This window comes from Balaenoptera borealis, assembly GCF_965194805.1.
Source record: "Balaenoptera borealis genome assembly, chromosome: 1".
NCBI lineage: Eukaryota > Metazoa > Chordata > Mammalia > Artiodactyla > Balaenopteridae > Balaenoptera > Balaenoptera borealis.
In genome coordinates, this window is record NC_138860.1 from 14,708,429 (window position 1) to 14,727,181 (window position 18,753).

Consider the following 18,753-nt stretch of genomic DNA (forward strand, 5'->3'; position numbering starts at 1 on the left):
GATAAAGGTTGTTACCATAAAAGTGATGGGCCAAGGAATGTGGGGAAGGACTGATATAGGTTGATCTAAAGTTGAGGTGGAGGGAAGTCGATCAGAGGGATTCTTCAGCTGGTGATATTTCTGTAAAGAGGAATGTGGATTTTAATGATTTATGGAAGATCTGCTCTCAGGTAAGTTACTTGGCTAATTATGTCAAGTGAGCTTTTAGTGGCTCTGAGAAGCTGTGCTATCTGTGCCATAAAACTCCGAAGGTGCATTTAAGTTTCTAAAGGAACATGTTTCTTTATTACCTTCTTTGTTTTTTTACTTATGTCATAACTGCATATAAAAGTTCTCATATTTTGAGATCCCAAAAACTATACTAGCATCCTCAAAGTGGATACTTCTCCTTAAGCTTTTAGTCCTGTATGTATAACCTGTTGCTTCTTGTTTGGTATATGCATGAGTTGAAAACCATAGCTGACAAAGTAGGTTTGTTATTACATTTCAGGAAGACCTGGGGTAAGTTGAGCATTCATGCAGCAAACAAGCCTTATAACTCTTAGCCCAGATAGATGATTTCTTTTTTTTGGTAGTGCAGTGCAGAGCTAGGATGTAATGAAATCTCAGTGTCTGATCTGCAGACCTCAGCAGACAGTTCTGACCTGGGGCTGGCTGCTGTGGCACTGGATGAGCGGGTTCTCGTCTGGCCTTTGGCAACAGTTCTGCCCGTGAGTGACACGGAAGGTACGCAGGACAACTAGGGTAGTTTGTGACGACTCTCGCTGTATAGTCGAGATTGATTTGAGGTATTTGAGTCAGACAAACGAGCCTGAGAGCAAGAGAGCAAGCATTTTTGAGCCTAAAAGCCGTTGTGATATTTTGGTGTAGCAGTTTCTTATTAGGACAGGTTCAATAAAATGTTAATGAAAATTTTATAAGAGTATTGTATCTGATTTGGGTAAGAAAAAAGAAAATTATTTCTTAGAAGGAAAGTTTCAGTGTTTTCTTCTTTTTCTTGTTTAATTCCTCTTCATTAGACTTCAGAGGATTAGTAATAAGGAATTAGTGTTTCAAATACATGGCCTAGGCTGAGTTACGTGGCAGAATAGTAACTTTAGGCATTATTTCCCAAGTTGTTCAAGTTTAAATTTAGATGTATATTGGAAACATAGATTATACATGTTTCATTCTCATATCAAAACAGAGAGACAGTGTTGGAAGTTAGTCCTGGAAAGTCATTGTGTATTCTGATTCCTAAAGGATCCGAGAGCTCTGTCTGTGTTCATTCTGAAAGACGAGAGATCTTCAGCCGGGGTCAGCATCTGAGCCACAGCCTGGCCTCTAAATGAACAGTGGAGGACGAGCTTGAGGAGGAAATACTGGCTGTGGGAACAAGGAGTCAAAGTGACTTTCTGTGGTCTTATGGGCTGTGCTGGACAAGAACTAGGGAGGCTTATTTGATGTAGCTTCTCTTCTTTTGTGCTCTGATGCACTTGTAGCACTGATGTCACAAGTAGGGTTTGGTGGGATTTACTTTTTTGTTTTTTGTTTTTGTAATAGGTTTATGAACCCCTGCAAGTTAGGAACAAGAATAAGGTGGGCATTGGAATCTTAGGCCCAGAATTCATTGGAGAGGACTGACATTTGGGTGTCTTATTATGTCCTGAACGCTATCCCAAGTACGTTGTATTTCTTACTTGGGATTTACAGTAACGTAGCTGAATTAGATCAATTATTGGTAAGAAGACTTGACATTTTGGTGTCCATTATGTACTGACCACTACCCTGAGTATGTTATATTTGCTTACTTAGGATTTACAGTAACATAGCTAAATCAGCTGACATATAGAAATATTGGGTAAAAATATTAAAACAGCATATATTGTATCTATATCAAGTATTGAATTACATTTATTTGTTTGTTTGTTTATACATATTTGCATGTCACGTATCAGAGTAAAGGCTCTGGGGTCTGGGGTTCTACCAGGAATAGGAGGCGTGGCTTCATGGGACAGTGTAAACCAGCCTCCTGCAAAAAGCTGAAGCTTTAAAGATCTGCCTCAGTCCCTGAGAAGAAGAATGGGAAAATTTTGCTCAACAATTTTGGAACAAGAAAGCTTGACCTGTGTTTAGTGTCTTGGATTGGGGAGAGGTGGTGCAGGGGAAAACCATCAATGAGAAATTGAGACCAAAATAATCAAATTAGGAGTACAAATGTGTGAATTGAAAACACAAAGGTAAGTATGGGAACTCCAATTTGAGAAATTAATGTAAAAAGCTGGTCTAGGCCATTTGCATTTCCAGATGTGGACATGAAACTGAACTTTCACAAGATATGGCACACAGGACTCTGCAGAAGAAATATTTTCTACTGAAAGTGAGCCCATAACCTCCCCAAATTTGTAAACTACACATAAAACATGAAAGCAAATGAGGGAAAGTCATCAAATGTTAGCAGAGTCATCAAATGTTAGTAGTCAGAGTACAAATGTGCCCCAAAGCTGAAAATAATTGAACAATTAGACAACTAATGTAGAATAAATTTCTGAAGTTATTTAATGAGATAGAAGAAGGACTAGACTATAATGAAGAAATAGGACCAGTCAGAAAAGAAGCAAAATGAAAGATTAGAAATTTAAAGGTCATTGAAAATTAAAAACAAAACAAAACTCTTACTTAATGTGTTAAATAGAAGGACAGCTAAACAGACAATGAATTGACAGACACATTTGAAAAAAATCGTTCACACTGAAGCAGAAAGAGTGAGAGAAAATATGAAAAGAAATGAGAAAATCACTTTCAGAAAGGAACAGTGGAGATGGGGCAATTTAGAAAAGATAATTGCTAACAATTTTGGAGAACTGAAGAAAGACGTGACTCTACTGATTAAAGAAATACATCAAGGCTAAATAAAATCAGATTCACACTTACACACATGGTGATGTGTTGGGTTGGCAAAAAAGTTCGTTAGGGTTTTTCCATAGGCTCTTACGGAAAAACCTGAACGAACCTTTTGGCCAACCAATAATAGAAGATAAAAGTATCATAAAGGTGTCCGCAGAGTAATGACAGGTACACTGTAGTTAGACTTAAAACAGGGTCTTCATCACCAGCAGTAGAATCCCAGAAGACAATAGGCTCTTCTCAAGTTAGTTGGGGAAATAACTTTCAACTTAGGATTTAACATCCAGCAAAACTATCATTCAAACATGAATGAGAGATGTTTTCAGATAATACAAAGTTTGTCACTTACAACCTTCAGTGGAAGGACCTCTATAGAAATGTCCTTTGATAAGGTTATTTATACTTAGAAGAGGAAGTAGTGGAATACAATAAACATGAGTAGCCAACAAATTTGTAGATGTGTTGGTGAATCTAAATAAGTCTTTAAAAAGTAATGGGTGAGGGTTAAAACATAACTGATGTTAAAAAAAAAATGATCATCATCCAGGTAGAGATTGTGGTTAAAGGATTCTAGGGACCTTGTATTGCTTGGGAAGATAGAGTGATTTTCAAAATGTAAAGCATTTAAATTTTTACATAGGAGTTAATGATGATCTCTGCATGCAACATTAGGAGAGAAAACCCACTTCCACCGTAGGTTTGTGACCACCATGACTGAACCAAATATACTAATCAGTATGGTGTCTCAGGTTCCTGACATGAAGCTGTTGGGGTAAAGAAGAGGAGGCCTTGAAATGGCTGGCTCCTTGCTTATGCTGGGAGAGAAGAACTTAGTACCAACTCCTCTGTAACCTAACTTTACTTATCCTCTGCTTTCCCTGTTCTCCTTGTACTGAGGGGTAGACATGAGGAGAAAAGCAGGACATGTTCAGGGGTTGCAGGAAAAGAGGTAGGAAGGCTCTAATCCTGGAGCCCCTCCTCCCAGAGAACCGAAGGTCAGATATCTGTCTTGGACGTGCCTGGGAAAGCTCCAGGCTGCTGCTGCTCTTTCATTGAAAAATGGGTCCAGAGGGAGAGGAATCTCATGGCCTTACCTATCCCCGGCCTCTGACTGTGAAGATTCTGGGTAGAACTGAAGCTCTTCCTGGAGTGCTGGAGCTAAAACGATGCACTTGGTTTAAGAAAATTGGTCAGTGAAGCAGCCTTCCCTCCATTTTTCAGACATCTTTACTCATATCACTGAGAAGTTGTCGGTGTTTACCTGCTACAAAACTTGTTGGCTCTGATGAGACAGAAACCTGACCTGGGGTTGGGGGTGGTCATTGAGTCTTTGCAGATATATTTCTAGTGTAACTTATAACCATGCATGACACCAGAAGGTACACACAGAAATTAGGGTCATGGACATGAACAGCTTCTGGAATCATTATTTCCAAGTTTTAGCTGTTTTTAAATTTGTGTTTTTAGTTAGACTCTTTTGCTATATTTGCTGTTCTGTCAGAAGTGTGCTTTTCCCTTTCTCTACCTAACTCCTAGTTAGTTTTTTAGTTTTCAAGCTTTACTTTCTTTTTGAACTTTTCCTTGATCTTTGTGCTTCTCCCTGGACTGGGGTTGAGGTGGGAATCCTTTCTCCCTCTTCTACGATTGTATCGCACACCCTATTTTAGTGCCTATCACATTGTAATTGTCTTTATTTGTCTTTCTTGCCCACAAGTTTCTAAGCTTCTACAGAGCAAAAGTGATATTTCACATCCCTTATCCATTCCAGTACTTGTTCACCTGGGTAATATCTGGTACATAAAAAGTGTTTCATTTAAATGTTGTGTGTAAACTTTCACATGCATGTCTGGCCCGGCTGTACGTAGAGATGATTCAGTTTGATCTCATCGCCAGTACAATAACACTTTTTGTTTGTTTTTCGTTTTGTTTTATAGTAAAAATCATGCCCTTTGCTTTTCTCTTAGCACACACATAGGCATTCATTAATTTGTAACTAGACTGATTTGCTTGGAAAACTGATTTTTTTATTCTAGTACTTGAAAAAATAAAAGCATTTGAGAACTTGTTTGTCTGGCCATTTCCTAGGAAATAGAGGTGAAGTATTTAGTGGGGAATATGAAAGTAGAGAAGACTACCTTTTCAAAGAAATGGTAATGAATTACCAAGGGAGCGAGGTGCTATCTGAAAGTCGGTTGATCTGTTTTCTAGTTCTGATTCTGGGCAGGTCATTTCATCTCTTCTATGAGAGAGAGAAGGGAGAAAGGGGCTTGGTCAGACTTGGTTTTCCAGTCCTAAAGTGTGCTGTGACCTCACAGTCATGTGCAGAAAAAGGAGATGAGTAAATTCTGAAAGGAAAGTGCTGCTGTTGGAAATAAAAATTTTTTAAAAAAGCTTTAAAAGGTCAGAGTTCCCCTTGGAGGGGTGTGTGTGTGTGTAAAGAAAGTATTTTCTAAGCCCTACTTAAATCGGATATTAGTATCCTTTTTATTAAAAGACTCAAAAATTTGAGGAAATTGAGCAGAAAATATAGATTATAATTAATAACTGACATCTAACAATATTCTCACTACATCAGGTTCAAGACGTTGTTCCTATAACTAGTTATGACACTGCTGGGTCGTTCCTTCTCCTGGGATGTAACAATGGATCAATATATTATATAGGTAAGTGTTCAGACACTTAGTAGGGTCCTATTTAGTATGATTTTTAAAATGAGAACAAGAAAATACTACCTTTCTTAGTTTTAAATAGATCCACTATTTATTTTAATGCTATTTAATTTTTTTTATTTTTTAGATATGCAGAAGTTCCCTTTGCGAATGAAGGATAACGATCTTCTTGTAACTGAACTTTATCATGATCCTTCAAATGATGCTATTACTGCTCTGAGTGTTTACCTCACACCCAAAACAAGTTAGTGCCTAGCAAAATTATTATAAATGGTTGCAGTTCTTTTGAGAATGTATGTTTATTCGTTGGTTTATTCTAACACTAATCTGGCCCTTTGTTTTGGTGAACCGCAGTGCTGAGGATTTCATCTCTTTTAGTCTAAAGTTTATGTTTGGTTTTATACTGAAGTCAGACGTGACCAATAAACATAATCTGAGGTGGGAAGTTAGAACTTTTCCTCTTCTGAATTGTATTGTTAAGCCCTACTATAATAATAATAACTAAAATTATTTTTAACACTTACCTGCACATTTACCTTCCTATGACAGCTGATTTCATTTTGAAATTAAGAGCTTTATTATTTTTTTTCACAACAGTAACAACAACAGAAGCTTTTAGACTTTTAATCTCTATTGGAAAATGAGCTTATTTCTCTGGGAAATTTTAAATTTAAGTTTTGGAAAACCTCAGTATCCATAACTTACTGCTTTTTCAAAGGCCATTGCAATGAAATTAACAAACTAGCTCTGTAAATTATTAAGAATTTTTATATTCTAGAGTGAAAGATAAACATAAATTGGAAATTCAAGATTTATCTGTAATGAAAGGAATTCTAGGAAATATTTACATGTGGCTAGTAATATTAATAGTTTGAATATGTTACTTGTATAATCATTTCATTGAATGCATTGTAATAAATCATTATCTTGGGTATGAAAGAAAGAAAGATTCTGGTGTGCACAGATGATTTTGATTGAAATTGTAGGATTTAAACTATGTTGCTCCAGAACAGAGGTCAGTAAACCATGCTCTTTTTATTAATAGTTTTATGTATTGTCTTTGGCTGTGACAGAGTTGAGTGGTTGTCACAGAGACAGTGTGGCATGCAAAGTTTAAACTGTTTGCTTTTTATAGAAAGTTTGCTGACCCCTGCTCTAGAATGAGATATGCTCCCCTCCTCCCCACCCCCCCCAAGTCTAATTAAAAAGGGAGAATAAAACTAAATCTTTTGTGGTGGCAGTGTCTTCTTTTAAGACACAAGAATGGAGTTGCCTTTTAAGTTTTGAGAAGTGTTTTCCATAGCATGCCCTTTCTCCTTCGATTCCAATATTTTCAGGTGAATCAGAAAGAACAGCTATCAAAGCTAAGAGGTTCTCTGTGAAGCTTTTAAGGAATGTAGGTCACTGAACTCCATTCTGTCTTAAATATATGATGGAATCTGGGCACTTGTTTGAAAAAAAAGCCACAGATGAACCTGACATCATGAGCTAGTTTTATATAATTAGAAGAGAACAGCATAGGTAAGTGTGATGTAAGCAATATAATGGGTATATTTTTCCATAGTTAACAGTTTTGAAACTGTTGAATAATAGATAGATTACTTGATTATTCAAAAAGAAGATTCAATATTGTGGCAGAAGTAAAACAGATGGTCATTCGAGGCTAGAAGTAATATGGAGTATTGCTTTAGGAATACTGTGTTGTGTCAGTGGTGTTCTTAGCATGTCAGATTTATTCTTTAAACATTTAATGAGTACCTGCTATGTCTCAGGCACTCTGTAAGGTGATATAGATTTAAAAATGATTATGATTCAGTCTCTTATCAATAAAGAGTAGAGGTAGATAGACATGGAAATAGAGAATTGGGGTGTTACAGTTCCTCTGATAGAACCTAATACATAGTACAAGGGAGAGAGCGAACAATTCTATATTGGAGTGAGTGTTAGGAAAAGATTTGTAAAGGAAGTAATGAATTTAAGATGGTCAGAGAAGTCTTAAGATTTCTTTGCTGAGCTGGATTTGGGGCTGATACAAGTGCTGAATCCAGCTCTGCCTCTTCTATCACAGGGAACACTTCACAAGGGCAGCTTTCTTTTTATTGTCTTCTATTATATCACCTTTCAATTTTTGATTTTGGTTAGGTGTCAGTGGTAACTGGATTGAGATTGCCTATGGTACGAGCTCTGGAGCAGTACGAGTAATTGTGCAGCACCCAGAGACGGTTGGGTCAGGCCCTCAGCTTTTTCAGACCTTCACAGTTCACCGAAGTCCCGTCACAAAAATCATGCTATCAGAGAAGCATCTTGTATCAGGTAAAGTGATTTTATTAGTACTGGTAAGGAGGTCTACCTCATGTAATGTAAAACCTTGCCTTGGGTGTTATTTTTTAGACTCCTACAAATTAAAAGACTATAAAATTAGTGTTTTATGTAAGAAAAACATACCAGAAAAAGTGGTAGAAAAGTTTAATAACTGAAGAAATACTATGATTGTCTTCTAAGGTTTCTTTGATATTGTCTGGTTGTAGTATAAATAAATTTAGAAGGCATCATATCTTTTATTTACTCTCTATTTTAATATTTTGTTCTTATGGCATATTTTACTTCAGAATATTTATCATAATCTTGTTGAAGAATTTTTTATTAGAGAAATTTTTCAAGTATGAATTTAATATAAATTTGGTTGTATTGTCTTAAGGTTTAATGCTAAAGTTAGTAGAATGTTAGTAGTCTAACATCAACTACTAATGTTAAAAATTAGTAAAATGTGTAAAGAGATGTGAAGAAAATAACATTTGTGGGTTTGTTGTTCTTCATAGTCATAGATTTTTCTAACATTTAGATACTAATTCGATACTTAAAAAATTAGTTACAGATTTTCAAGCAAAATTAGCCTGACACAAAATAAAATGATCACAAAGTAAAATCCCATCGTAAGATTCATTGTCTATGATAGATGATTTCTGAAAGAGTTTATGAAAAAGAATTGTCAGGTGTATCAGTAGTTTGCTGTTTTTTTTTTTTAAATTAACCCTTTCTTACAACACTTCTTAATTTTATTTATTTATTTATTTTTGCTGTGTGGGGTCTTCGTTTCTGTGCGAGGGCTTTCTCCAGTTGCGGCAAGCGGGGGCCACTCTTCATCGCGGTGCGCGGGCCTCTCACTATTGCGGCCTCTCTTGCTGTGGAGCACAGGCTCCAGACGCGCAGGCTCAGTAATTGTGGCTCATGGGCCCAGTTGCTCCGTGGCATGTGGGATCTTCCCAGACCAGGGCTCGAACCCATGTCCCCTGCATCGGCAGGCAGATTCTCAACCGCTGCGCCACCAGGGAAGCCAGTAGTTTGCTTTTTTAAAACAATCTTGCATTAAATCTTTTGTAGATCAGTTCCTGCCTAACTTAAATTTTTATAAACATCATTTTCATATATCAACTTTGTTTATATGAAGACTACCTAATATAAAAAGGTGATACATCTTTCACTAATTAAACACCAAATGGAGCTGAAATACCTTGTCCATATATGAATGGATGGATGGATGGATGAATATGCTTTTATTGAATGTCTCATTGTTTTGGATGTAATTATGCCTTTCTGAAACAGTCTCTTTTTTAATCTTTCATAGAGCAGTACTCATCTAATATCTGCCTCACTGAGGAGTCTTTCTCACTCTGTATGGCTGGTTCCTCCTCTTTTGCCCAGTTACTAAGTATTGGATTGCCTCGGATCTCTTTCTAGATTTTCCATTCTTTGTCTGTACTTTCCCTGGTGATTTGAATATTATTATCTACATGCCAGTGACTCCCAGACTTTCCCTTCACCTGTGACCATCCACAGAGTTCCAAACTTGTATATCCAGTGCTTCTCCTTAGTATTTGGTTGTATGTTTAATAGGCATCTCTAAATTAACCTAGATAAAATAGTACTTTTGATTTCTGTCTCAAAAGCCATCTTAGTACACAATATCACTACTCATTTACCCAAGCTGAAAATCTAGGAATCACACTTGATTCTTCCCTTTTTCTCACTGCACCCGCCCACCCCACCCCCCGCCCTCCGCATATGTGTAATACATCAGTAAGTCCTGTTTCTTTGCTTCAACATACATCACAAGTCTGATTACTTCACTTTGTGTCCATTGCTGCCAGCCCCTTAGCTCAAATCAGCATTTCTCCCCTAGGTTACTCCATTCTTTCCCTGTTTCTATCTTGGCTCTCTATGGTACATGTTCCACACAGCAGCCAGAAATACCTTTAGAAATGCAAACCAGGACTTCCCTGGTGGTGCAGTGGTTAAGAATCCGCCTGCCAATGCAGGGGGACACGGGTTCGAGCCCTGGTCCAGAAAAATCCCACATGCTGGGGAGCAACTAAGCCCGTGTGTGCCACAGCTACTGAGCCTGCGCTCTAGAGCCCGCGAGCCACAACTACTGAAGCCTGTGTGCCTAGAGCCCATGCTCTGCAACAAGAGAAGCCACCACAATGAGAAGCCCGCGCACCACAACAAAGAGTAGCCCCTGCTCACCACAGCTAGAGAAAGCCTGCGTGCAGCGAGCAAGACCCAACACAGCCAAAAATAAATAAATAAAATAAATAAATTTATTAAAAAAAAGACAAAGAAAGAAATGCAAAGCAGATCTGATTTCCGATGGCTTCTTACTGTATATAGAATAAACAAATTAATATGGCTCTTCCTGTTCTGGATCCTGCTCACCTTTCAAATCACTTCTCCATGCCTCCCATGTCACTTTTCTTATTGCTCATGATACCCTAGCTCATTGGCTTTTCTGTTTCTTAAAATTGCCTTAGAACCTTTGCACTGGTTCTCTTCATTTGAGATGCTCTTTCTTAGATGTTTGTTTCGCTGTCTCTCCTTGACATTCAGGTCCCATTTCAAATACCTCCTCAGTGAGGCCTCCTTGGCCACCCTCCTTAGCCAGCCCTCTCTCTAACAGACACTTTCTGCTATCAGTATCTTGATTTGTTTTCTTCACAGACGTATCACTTTGTTTCTTATTTATCATCTCTTTCCCTCTTCTAGAATAAGTTTCTACAGCAGCAGAAACTTTTGTTCTCCACTCTTTTCTCAGCACTTAGCATAGTCCTTATGAACTAATGTTGTATAAAGTGAGGTAATTTGGTCCTGTGAGAAAATAGACTATTTCTTTGCAAGATTGTTTTGATGTTTAAATGGCAATGCCATACTCAGTAGCAGTTGATATTATTTTGATGGTAATGGTGTTATTGTTGGATGTGATGTCAAAGAACTACATAGTTAAATTTGCATTTTAACACAAGTATTTCATGTAGGTTTGAAATGTTAGATAATGATTAATACTAACAAAATTGCATAATTGCATTTTTTTTTGAATTTTAATTTTTATACAGCAGGTTCTTATTATCTACTTTATACATATTAGTGTATATATGTCAATCCCAATCCATAATTGCATTTTTGAGTCAGCTAGAAGTATTTGTTATTTTTCTGAATCCTAGTAAGCTTAATAATGAAATTAGGAAATTATTTCCCATGAAGCTGATTCAGTAGCCTAGAAGTAAATGTCTTCTTTTTCACCAGAAAACTGGCATCCTGAGAATTGAAAATTTTGTTGTATAAGTAACATATGTACACTTTTTATTCTTATTGCTGTTTGCCAAAATTAAATTTCTAAAGTTTTGTTTAAAATATGCAACTGTGACATTTTATCCAGTAGGAAATGTTGTGTGCATATAATAAATTTTGGATACTTTCCTAGTAGATACTGATGAGTTCATAATAAATGGCAAATTAATATGTTTTTTATTAAGGCATGCCACAAACGTACAGTTCTTGCATTAATGATATCATTTTTTTGGTTTATATTTTTTAGCAGAGTATCTATTCAGACAGAAAAAACAACAGAAATAGATTACTTGTTAGGAGATATCTCAGTATATACCCACTTAATATTACTGTGAAAAAATAAAGCTAATTGGAATATGTTTCTTAAATGCAGACTCTCATATAAAAATAATTCTCAGCTTTAGTATTGAAATCTTAATTTTTCTTGATGTAACTGTGAATGAGCAATAAATAACTGGTTCCTATAAGCTTTTTGACAAATGTTATTTGTGCCAGTAAATTCTCAGTAGCTCCTGATCTTGGTTGTTTAATATTGGAGTAACATAAGCAGAAACAATTTATATGGTTGGAAAAAATAAACTAGGCAACTTGTTTACAATGGAGTTTAGCCACAGAACAGAAAAATATTCAGCATCTTCTCTCTTATACACTTTCTTTTTTTAGCCTTCTCTAAATTCATACCCTACAGGCTACTTTTATAAGGATCCATAGATTTTACTTATATACCGTATATTTGCAGCAAGGTAAACCATATTCAATTATCTCATTTTTATTGGCTAGGTACAAATTAAGTGTAATTTTAAGATAAGTAATCTGTTTGCCACTCAAAATGTGCTACGATCTGTTTACTGTAAATTATAGTGAAAAAAGTTAAAATATGTTTATAAAAGTGATTTTATTGGTGCTCTCATAATCTATATTTAACAACTGTTGTACGCTCTCTTTCTCTCCTAGTCTGTGCAGATAATAATCATGTCCGGACATGGACGGTAACACGATTCAGAGGAATGATCTCTACTCAGCCGGGTTCTACTCCTCTAGCATCGTTCAAGATACTGTCCCTGGAGGAGACAGAAAGCCATGGAAGCTATTCCTCTGGAAACGACATAGGTGGGCTAGATCTTTCGGGGGGACATTTCCAAGTACTATGTAGGCAATGCCGAAGAAGTATATTATCTGTAGTAGAAACCTAAAAAGGAGTTCTAAATATAAATTTTTCATTTTCACTTTTAAACTCATTTAAAACAGAAGTTTAGTGTTTTTCTGATTAAGTTCTATAAAGTCACAAAATATACAATTTTTTTGACTTTATGAAGGTACAAAAGTGATACACATTTAATAGAAACAGTACTTTGAATTTTAAATTTTGAACTTTTCCCGGGCTAGGGATATGTGGTACCATATTCTCTTGTGATGTCGGGCAGCAGCAGCAGGCCAAAGTTCCCAGTCAGCCGCGTGACCACAAGGGTAAACAAGTGATGTGCTTAGACTCAGTCTGTACCCACATAGCCATTCTCTTTTTCACTTTCAGTATTCAATAAATTACATGAGATATTCAATACTTTATTATAAAATGGACTCCGCATTAGATGATTTTGCCCAACTGTAGGCTAATGTGAGTGTTCTGAGCACACTTAAGGTAGGCTAGGCTAAGCTATGATGTTTGGTAGCTTAGGTGTACTAAATGCATTTTTGACTTAGGATATTTTCAATTTAGGAGTAATTTATCGGGACATAACCCCATCATAAGTTGAGGAAAATCTGTATTATAGCATCATTTTTCATTGTTTAAAAAGTTGAGGACTTTCGTGGTGGCGCAGTGGTTAAGAATCCGCCTGCCAATGCAGGGGACATGGGTTCGAGCCCTGTTCCGGGAAGATCCCACATGCTGCGGAGCAACTAAGCCCGTGCACCATAACTACTGAGCCTGTGCTCTAGAACCTGCGAGCCACAACTACTGAGCCCACGTGCCACAACTCCTGAAGCCCACAGGCCTAGAGCCTGTGCTCTGCCACAACAGAAGCCACCGCAATGAGAAGCCTGCACACTGCAACGAAGAGTAGCCCCCGCTCGCCGCAACTAGAGGAAGCCCGCGCACAGCAATGAAGACCCAATGCAGCTAAAAATAAATAAATAAATAAAAGTTAAGAGCACATTTTTTATCTTACTAGCATTTCCTAATTTAAGTGATATTATCTCCAAATGCTAACCACTTTTGTTTATAATTAAAAGCCATGATGGCTGTACACATTTGAAACTTGAAATACTTTTTTCCTTCATTGCTAATAATTAACCTGAAAATAGCTTTGAAGCTGGAAAAGGGCTGGTGTTCTTACATACTGAGAGTGGTTTTGATGGCATCCATTAGGAAACAGTGTAGGATGTCTCTACTGATTTCAGCAAAGGGTATATATAAAGTTAGTTAGTTATAACAAATCAATTTCTCCCTACACCATACATAAACACAAACAGTCTTCATGGAGATAGATCATTTTCCTGAAGGATCCATTTGGAAGAACTAATGCACCTTGTAGATCATCTTGTATAAGCAGAAATTATAGCACTGATGGAAAACAAGGAGTGCATCAGAATTGTAATGTATGAAACTATTAAATGTATGTCCATCGGGATATTTGCTCCCACAGTAAAGATTTCAAAATAGTTACCTTTAAAAAATGTAAGCTTCTGAAGAGAATTGCAGTGCCACAGTCTTAGTATTTTTAGAAAGAGAACTGCTCAGTGTTGTCACTTTTATCAATTGCTGTGTGATCCCAGTTCCCAGTGTGATGATAGGCACTGAAAGTTTTATTTCGACAACAGTTTTTTTTCCAGCTTTATTGAGATACAATTGACATATAACATTGTGTAAGTTAAAGGTGTAGCATCAACAGATATTGAGTACTTTTGCTCCAGGCATTAGAAATCTAAAAAATTGCAGTGAACATCAGCTTACACTATAGTGAGCGGTGGGAATAAAAGGCAAACGATTGTATTTTGCACACTGCTCAAGTGCATAGGATGGAAAGCCCCCAGGAGAGAGTGCTAGTCTGTGTGCTAGGTGTTGTAACATACACTCACATTTAATCTTTTTGACAATTTCATGAGGTAGATATTATCCCCACTTAACTTTGACAGAAACTGATGCTCAGGCAGAGCACTTCACAGAGGTCTTATTGTTTGAACTGAGAGAGGCGGCGGGGGGTGATGGTAGGAATTTGAACTGAGATGTGAAGGTGTGGAAGGTTCTAGGACAGGGACATTCCTGGAAGGGAAAACAGCATGTTAAAAGGATAGAGGCCAATAGAACCTGGCAGGTTTGGCAAATGTCAAGAACATCATTAATTGTTGGTATGTAGCTGAGAATAGTAGGACATGAGACTAGGTAGATAGGCAGGTGTCAGATCAGGGAGCACATGTGTAATGTGAATAAAAGATATTTAGAAGCAGCCCTGTAAATTACTTAAGACAGTCATGTAAAATGTTTAAAAGGGCCAGGGAGATGTTTTTTCTTTTCTGTTCATAGTTTTGTTTTAAAAAAATATCCTAAGAGGTAGACATATAGACTAGTGGAACAGAATAGAAAGTCCAGTGTCAGTGGGTTGGTAGGGGTGGAGTCTAGATGGTAAAGGGTAATGGAGTAACAGATACTGGAAACAACTGTGAAAAAAAGAAGAAATGGAGCTAGTTAGAAGGCAAGGACATTCAAAGGTCATATTTTTGAGTCCTCTTCCTTTCTCCCCCATTGAAGATAACAGAGATGTAAGGATATTTTTTTGTGTTCTCTGAAGGAAAGGTGCTAATTTGGGCAAAAGTGTTGGGGAAACTATAAGAGGGGAGGTATGGATAATTACTTAAGGTATGAAGTTATGTGAGAATCTCACATCAGTAATAAAGTTTGAGGGGGAGGGAAGATATAGTCCCGTAATCCTCTTTCCTAGTTATTTCACCCGTCATCAATATTTTGACTTTGTTTATGGGTTATTGAGTGAGGACTGTCTTTTCATTTCAATAGAATTAGACTTCAGAGAGTTGTGCAGGAATTGGGCAACTGCATAGCTTAGTGAAAGCCAGACAGCTTGTGTTTGGATTCCAGTTGCATCAAGTAGAACCTAAGAGATCTTTGGTTAACTAACCTGTTGGTGCCTTACTTTTCTCATTGTAAAATGGAGATGATAATAGTGCATCCTTTATGTGGTTGTTATGATGATTAAAATGAGTGATTTGTAAAGCGTGTACTGTGGTACATAATAAGCATAAGTATTTGCTAACTAATAAGAGCGTTATTCTGTTTATTAATTAGGTATGATTCACATACGATAACTTGGGATATACTATCTTTAAAAAATGTGTTGTACATCACATACTTTCTGTGAATGATGAGTTGATATTTAGCTAAGGAGTATCATGGGAAAAGAATTACTAAATTTTATGTGTAAGTTTTGCATAAAAACACTTTATATTGTTCACATTCTTTCTAAAACATGTGAGCCATTTTCCTACCTTGCCAAGTACAATAAAGTAAAAATAATTGAATTTACCTTTTAGATTGAAATCCTTGAAGGGTACAACAGGCTCTGATAAATTAAATTCTATTTAATGAAGTTGTACTTTATTTTTTAAGATTTTGCATGTTAAGTTTTCAAAAAAAGTGACATCAATACATAAAGTAACTTCATTTATACACCCCTTTCTTGAAGTGATAAGAAACTGAGCATAGTCTGAAAGATAGTAAGTGTAGAGCTTATATTTTAACAGGTCTCCTTCTAGTACTCTTAATGTATAGCCTCAAGCAAATTATTGCCTTCAGTTTTTACAGCCTTAGTGCATAAAATATAATTTTGAAATGTTCTATATATATTTTTTGAATTTTGTTTTTTTTTTTATACAGCAGTTTCTTTTTTTTTTTAACATCTTTATTGGAGTATTATTGCTTTACAGTGGTTTGTTAGTTTCTGCTTTATAACAAAGTGAATCAGCTATACATATACATATATCCCCATATCTCTTCCCTCTTGGGTCTCCCTCCCTCCCACCCTCTCTATCCCACCCCATTAGGTGGTCAAAAAGCACCAAGCTGATCTCTCTGTGCTATGCAGCTGCTTCCCACTAGCTATCGATTTTACATTTGGTAGTGTATATATGTCCATGCCACTCTCTCACTTTGTCCCATCTTACCCTTCCCCCTCCCCATGTCCTTAAGTCCATTCTGTAGTAGGTCTGCGTCTTTATTCCTGTCCTGCCCCTAGGTTCTTCATAACCATTTTTTTTGTTTGTTTTTTAGATTCCATATATATGTGTTAGCATACGGTATTTGTTTTTCTCTTTATGACTTACTTCACTCTGTATGACAGACTCTAGGTCCATCCACCTCACTACAAATAACTCAATTTCGTTTCTTTTTATGGCTGAGTAATATTCCATTGTGTATATGTGCTACATCTTCTTTATCCATTCATCTGTCGATGGACACTTAGGTTGTTTACATGTCCTCGCTATTGTAAATAGTGCTGCGGTGAACATTGTGGTACATGACTTTTCTTGAATTATGGTTTTCTCAGGGTATATGCCCAGTAGTGAGATTGCTGGGTCATATGGTAATTCTATTTTTAGTTTTTTAAGGAACCTCCATACTGTTCTCCATAGTGGCTGTACTAATTTACATTCCCACCAACAGTGCAAGAGGGTTCCCTTTTCTCCACACCCTCTCCAGCATTTGTTGTTTGTAGATTTTCTGATGATCCCCATTCTAACTGGTGTGAGGTGATACCTCATTGTTTTGATTTACATTTCTCTAATAATTAGTGATGTTGAGCAGCTTTTCCTGGGCTTCTTGGCCATCTGTATGTCTTCTTTGGAGAAATGTCTGTTTAGGTGTTCTGTCCATTTTTGGATTGGGTTGGTTTTTTTTTTTTTTAATATTGAGCTGCATGAGCTGTTTATATATTTTGGAGATTAATCCTTTGTCCGTTGATTCGTTTGCAAATGTTTTCTCCCATTCTGAGGGTTGTCTTTTCGTCTTGTTTGTAGTTTCCTTTGCTGTGCAAAAGCTTTTGTTTCATTAGATCCCACTTGTTTATTTTTTTTAAATTTTCATTACTCTAGGGGGTGGATCAAAAAAGATCTTGCTGTGATTTATGTCAAAGAGTGTTCTTCCTATGTTTTCCTCTAAGAGTTTTATAGTGTCCGGTCTTACATTTAGGTCTGTAAATCCATTTTGAGTTTATTTTTTAAAAAAATTTCTGATGCAAGATGAACTACTTGTAGTGTTGTATTTTGTGTCTGATTTTGACATGGAATGCAATGACACATTGACAGGCATGAAGAATTCTTTTTTTTTTTCAAAATTAATGTTCCTTTTTAAAAATGAAACCAGTTAAATTTTAATTAACTTTTGACATTTTGTTTTCTGACCCAAGGGCCTTTTGGAGAGCGAGATGATCAACAGGTGTTTATCCAGAAAGTTGTTCCCATCACTAACAAATTGTTTGTAAGACTCTCATCTACTGGGAAGAGGTAACACTTTACTGTAAAGATATTATATTCAGAAGTCACATTTGTCTTGCAAAACATGTTAAGTCATTTGACACTGATAAAAGAGTGGTATCAGAAACAGATCTTTGAGAGGGAAGTCTATTGTTTAGCTTGTGGTTGTTTAAACTTAAAATTAAGACAGTATACTTAGTGCTTATTCTCTAGAATCTACTTATGATTTTCACTAATGCTGTGGACATTTAGGAAGGACTAGTGATATGATAGTAGAACAGATACACAGTGAATTGGATGGTAGACAAGTTAAATTCTAATTCTGGCACTTCCTCTTACTAGCTATGTAAATTCAACTTAACTTACTTTGTTTCTGTGAGCCTCAGTTTCTTTTAAACTTTAACTACCTTGCCAAGATTTCACTGAGTGAAAACATGCAAAATACTTTGCATAGTCCCTGACTATAATTGATGCTCAGTAGGAGTTAGTTTCCTCTTTTCCATTTGACTAAAATTTTACTTCTCTTAAAATTATTATTTACAGCCTCAAACATATTGCGCTGTAACATTTCTCCTCTTTAAAAGCAAAATTTTTTGCATGTCAAGAAAGTGAAAAAAGTAAAATTCCTATTAGTAGTTATTAAGTAGGTTACAAATTTTTATATTAATGTTACTAATGCTAGTGATATTTTAAATAATTTCTCTATTATCCTTTCTTCAGCATGTGATTGCTAATTTCTTAATATTTTAATGATAAAGTCTTTGAGATGATAAATTTTCTTTCCATCAAAGTTCATTGCATGTAGTCATCAGTGATTGTTAAATGAATTGATTCCAGAAAATGATTTTTGTGTTCTAAACTTTTTTTTTTTTTTTTTTTAAGAAAATGTATTAGGAACCTACAATGTAGTTAGAGGCCAAATTTTTATCTGGAGAAATGCGTCACTGCGCTTTAGTGTTGGTGTACGTGTTAGGTGAAGAAGCTGCCAAATGGTTTAAAGCTGCTGTTATAACAGCGTTCTCTAACAATGTAGTCTTTCATATTCTTCTTCAGTGCTCATGTCCTCTCCAGTGTTGTTCCCTAAGTATTGTTC

At 36.3% G+C, this 18,753-nt stretch overlaps 1 protein-coding gene across 3 annotated transcripts in view; it reads left to right on the forward strand.

The window, feature by feature from the left end:
• The window catches only part of KCTD3 (potassium channel tetramerization domain containing 3), a 63,848-nt gene that overhangs the window by 39,813 nt on the left and 5,282 nt on the right, over window positions 1–18,753 (forward strand). For all 3 annotated transcript variants that reach the window (XM_082394304.1, XM_082394303.1, XM_082394305.1), the window contains 5 exons: window positions 5,462–5,549; window positions 5,683–5,799; window positions 7,698–7,868; window positions 12,132–12,287; window positions 17,594–17,690. In XM_082394304.1, coding sequence (XP_082250430.1) covers window positions 5,462–5,549; window positions 5,683–5,799; window positions 7,698–7,868; window positions 12,132–12,287; window positions 17,594–17,690 — 629 coding nt within the window. The remainder of the gene's footprint in view (window positions 1–5,461; window positions 5,550–5,682; window positions 5,800–7,697; window positions 7,869–12,131; window positions 12,288–17,593; window positions 17,691–18,753) is intronic.